Source organism: Rhea americana, unplaced genomic scaffold (assembly GCF_003343005.1).
Source record: "Rhea americana isolate MKP2758 unplaced genomic scaffold, rheAme1 scaffold_514, whole genome shotgun sequence".
Classification (NCBI taxonomy): Eukaryota; Metazoa; Chordata; class Aves; order Rheiformes; family Rheidae; genus Rhea; species Rhea americana.
The window spans coordinates 40,796-45,241 of record NW_028186662.1 but is presented as its reverse complement, the minus strand read 5'-3'; the positions used below and the strand labels follow the sequence as shown (position 1 = coordinate 45,241).

The 4,446-nt window shown below is 69.3% G+C and overlaps 1 protein-coding gene across 1 annotated transcript in view; it reads left to right on the top strand.

Annotated features, from left to right (window-relative positions):
* Positions 1-3,403, top strand: part of MMP9 (matrix metallopeptidase 9) — a 4,648-nt gene extending 1,245 nt beyond the window's left edge. The window contains exons 4-13 of the mRNA XM_085318017.1: positions 16-144; positions 230-403; positions 493-666; positions 840-1,013; positions 1,138-1,293; positions 1,518-1,752; positions 1,885-2,024; positions 2,235-2,385; positions 2,502-2,605; positions 2,767-3,403. Coding sequence (XP_085174143.1) covers positions 16-144; positions 230-403; positions 493-666; positions 840-1,013; positions 1,138-1,293; positions 1,518-1,752; positions 1,885-2,024; positions 2,235-2,385; positions 2,502-2,605; positions 2,767-2,876 — 1,547 coding nt within the window. The 3' untranslated portion in view covers positions 2,877-3,403. The remainder of the gene's footprint in view (positions 1-15; positions 145-229; positions 404-492; positions 667-839; positions 1,014-1,137; positions 1,294-1,517; positions 1,753-1,884; positions 2,025-2,234; positions 2,386-2,501; positions 2,606-2,766) is intronic.
* The last annotated feature ends 1,043 nt before the right edge of the window (positions 3,404-4,446 follow it).

The following is a 4,446-nucleotide window of genomic DNA, read 5'->3' as shown; positions in this document are numbered from 1 at the left end:
TGCTCGCCTCTGCAGAGCACGGCGACGGGTACCCGTTCGACGGCAAGGACGGACTCCTGGCCCACGCCTTTCCCCCCGGCCAGGGGGTTCAGGGGGATGCCCACTTCGATGATGACGAGTTCTGGACGCTGGGGACCGGCTTGGGTAAGGGCAGGRCCCGGGGGTCCGTGCGGGCGCGGCGCGGTTGGGCGCCCGCCGTGTGCCGCTGAGCCGCCCCCTCCCCGCGCAGTGGTGAAGACCCGCTACGGGAACGCCAACGGGGCCAGCTGCCACTTCCCTTTCGTCTTCGAGGGCCGCTCCTACTCGCGGTGCATCACRGAGGGGCGCACGGACGGGCTGCCCTGGTGTGCCACCACGGCCAGCTACGACGCTGACAAGACCTACGGCTTCTGCCCCAGCGAGCGTGAGTAGCTGTGGCCGGCGGGTCGCGCCGGGCCCGCGGGGCGGCCGGRGCCCCGCTCACCCCCCTCTCGCCCCCCTCTCGCCCCCCAGTCCTCTACACCTACGGCGGCAACGGCGACGGATCCGCCTGCGTCTTCCCCTTCATCTTCAACGGAGCCTCCTACGACGCCTGCACCACGGACGGGCGCTCCGACGGCTACCGCTGGTGTGCCACCACGGCCAACTTCGACCAGGACAAGAAATACGGCTTCTGCCCCAACCGAGGTGCGGGCGGGGGAGCGGGGCGCGGGGCCCCGGGGCGGCTCCCTCCCGGGCCGGCCCGGGCCACGGCGGCGACGCGCTGCTCGCACCGGCACCGGCCAGCGAGCGCCGGGGGCCCGTCCCCGGGGCCGTGCAGCGTGCCGGGAGCCGGCACTTCACCGAGCCCTGCGCCGCAGACACGGCGGTGATCGGCGGGAACTCCCAAGGGGACCCCTGCGTCTTCCCCTTCACCTTCCTGGGGCGGTCGTACAGCGCGTGCACGAGCGCCGGCCGGCAGGACGGGAAGCTGTGGTGTGCCACCACCAGCAACTACGACACCGACAAGAAGTGGGGCTTCTGCCCGGACAGAGGTAGCTGCCCCCCCCCCGGTGCCCCACACCGTGCCCCCATGCCGTGCCCTGCCGGGGAGCTTGCGGCTTCCTCGTGCTGGCGCCTCCCGCCCCGCTGGGTGCTGAGGCCGGTGCTTGCTTCCAGGTTACAGCATCTTCCTGGTGGCTGCCCACGAGTTTGGCCACTCGCTGGGGCTGGACCACTCCAGCGTGCGCGAGGCCCTGATGTACCCCATGTACAGCTACGTCGAGGACTTCCAGCTGCACGCAGACGATGTCAGGGGCATCCAGTACCTCTACGGTGAGCACCCGGCTGTGGCTGGTGCCAGGCAGGCAGCCCCGACTCCGGCTTTGCCTGCAGCCTCCCTGGAGACCCTGATCCCTGTGGGAATGGTGGGCAGTACCGGCTGGACGTGCCCAACAGCAGCGTCTCACGCTGCAGGTGCCGCTGGACCGGCCTCCCCAGCCCGGCCCTGCTGCTCCGAGCAGACCACAGACCCTCACCCCCTCCTGATATTTGCTCAGGTCGTGGCTCTGGCCCCAAGCCCACTGCTCCTGCACCTGTGCCCACCGAGGAGCCCCAGCCCATGCCCACTGAGGCAGGCAGTGCCTCCACCACGGAGGAGGAGGAGGCAGAGGAGGGAACGCTGGAGCCCACGGCTGAGCCCAGCCCGGTGGACCCCAGCCGCGACGCCTGCATGGAGAAGAACTTCGACGCCATCACGGAGATCAACGGGGAGCTGCACTTCTTCAAGAACGGGTGAGCAGCAAACTCTGGCTCCTCCTGCCCTGGAGTGCTGGGGGCATCAAGGGCCCTTTGGGCCAAGGGTGCGGGAGGGACACGGGGCTTTGCCACATCGAGGTTAACAAGACCACTAACCTTCCCCACCAGCAAATACTGGACCCGCTCGTCCTTCTGGAAATCAGGCATCCAGGGTGCCTTCTCCATCGCAGACACCTGGCCTGGCCTCCCRGCTGTCATTGATGCCGCCTTCCAGGACGTGCTCACCAAGAGGATCTTCTTCTTCGCTGGTGAGCTCTGCCCCTGCCTCCCTCCGGGTCCCGGCCAGCCACGGCAGCACTAGGGCTGGAGCTGTGRCTGGGAGCCTGGTGCCACTGGCACCTCGCTGCGGGTGTCAGGAGCCCGGTCCTGTCCCAGCGCCTCGGACGCCCGGCTCTGCTGGGCCCCGGTGCTCGTCCTGGGGCCCTCCCGCTGACACCCGTGCCCTGCTCCGGCTGCAGGTCGGCACTTCTGGGTGTTTTCTGGCAAGAGCGTGCTGGGCCCCCGCGGCATCGAGAAGCTGGGCATCGGGAAGGAAGCCGGCCGCATCTCGGGGGCTCTGCAGCGGGGCCGCGGCAAAGTGCTGCTCTTCAGCGGGGAGAACTACTGGAGGTGAGCGGGCTGGCGGGGCTGTGTGGGGCTGCGGAGGTGCCCCGGCTCCTGGCCCGCTGGGGGCTGCGTGGGGCGGCTCACGGCAGCCCCTGGGCGCTGCCCTGCTCTCCCTGCAGGCTGGAYGTGAAGGTCCAGAGGGTGGATAAGGGTTACCCCCGCGCCACCGACGATGTGTTCACCGGCGTCCCCCTCGATGCACACAACGTCTTCCTGTACCAAGGTGAGCAGGACCTCGGTGGGGAGTGACTGCCCTGTGGGTCGGGGGGCCRTCACCCCTCGTGCTGTGCGGACGCTCCCGCGGGCGTCCCACGCGCCTGGGAGCAGGTCCCGCGCCGGCCTCCTCCCCGCTAACCCGTTCCCTCTGCCTTCCTCCCCGCCCAGACAAGTACCACTTCTGCCAGGGCAGCTTCTACTGGAGAATGACCCCGCGCTACCAGGTGGACCGCGTGGGCTACGTGAAGTACGACATCCTGCAGTGCCCGGAGCACTAAGGACTGGACTGGCCGCCCGGCTCTGGGCCGCCACGGCGCTCCCGGCCCACCACTCCCAACCCCTCCCAGGCTCTTGGTTCTCACTGTCCAACCCCCCTGTGGCCCGGGAGCGGGGGGGGGGGAGCCCGTTTATCCTCCCAGGTGTGGGGCAGCCCCAGCCGTGCTCGGGGCTCGCGGCCTCCCTGTCGGAAAGGGGTGAGGAGTCCGGGGGCCGCTYCTCGGGCGCTCCCTGGCTCCTGGGAGCCCTGGCCGAGGAGCRGGAGTCTCGCCACAGCCCGCACCCAGGCAGCTCCCTGCCAGTGACGGCTCTGCCACGCAGAGGTGTTTGCCTGGTGCAAACTGCACAGAGATCTGTAATGACTTCGTCTTTTTCTGGAGCCAGTAATGCCAGRTCGGCCCGGGCTCAGCTGGGAGCTGGCGCCTGGGGACTTGGCACRGGCAGGGACGTGGGGCTCTGCATCGCTCTCGCCTACTGCCTGCTCTGCCAACCTCCATCTGCACGTTTTTATTAAAGAGAATCCTTTGGACATCGTGTGTGTGTGCTCCTGCCGGCCAGTGGGGACCATGGGTGCCTGCAGAMATGCCCAGGCGCTGGGCCTGGGGCATCGCTCCCCCCCCCCCACCATGGGGTCCCAGCATGGATGGGGGACGGGCATTGGGAGGAGAGGGTCCCAGTGGGGAAGAGGGGGGCTGCAATCTGGCTGACCTCATGCCCCTCATTCTGGGGGTCTCTGGGATCCCCTAAAGGACACTGGACTCCACTGTGGGGGGTGTCCCCCTTGCCCCAGAAGCCCCCCATCACCAGCCAGGTTCCCCCCTGCCCCATCCACACCCAGCTCCTGTTTCCTTTCACTTGCCAATGTCCTTGCTGCCCATCTGCCTCCCTATCCCATGTGCACAGCACTCGCCCAAGCCCCTCCGCAGCCCTGGCTGCCCYGGCCACAGTCCTCCAGCACCGCCGTCCCTGTGCCTCCCTGCTCCRCTGTGCTGGGACCCCAGAGGTGAGAGACGTGGGTGTTTGTCGCATGCTGGGATGCACACGTGTGGGGCACAGCAGTGTGAGGGCACTGTGGGGATGTGCTGACATGCATGGCGTGRGTGGCACTGGATGCACCTGGGGGTGTTTGTGCAGGGACAGGCCATCTGGGTGGGAACCTGAGGGGCTGCTGCCCCCCGGGCTGCGGGCGATGGGCAGATGACAGACRGCAGAGAGAAGGGCAGGGTGCTGGGAGGTGGCCCTCACCTGCGTGGCCTGGGCTGCCAGGCCAGGGCTCCGTGTCCTGCCCTCCCCAGCTGCACAGTGCAGGCAGCAGTTCCCACCCCTCCGCCTGCCCCAGTGCCGCCCGGATGCAACAGGACGCCTCACGGAGGTGACCCTCCGCYGCTGCCAGGTGCTGGGACRGCCCTGCCGCTGCYCCTGYCCTGCCCTRCCCCGCGGCCCGGCCCTGCTCTGCCCGCAGCGGCCGCGGCAGGATGGGGCCGTAATTAGAGCCATAATCAGAGCCGCCGGCTCGGCGCAGGGCGACGGGCAAAACCCGCCGCGGCCGCCGCGGCCGCCCTGCGCGGGGCC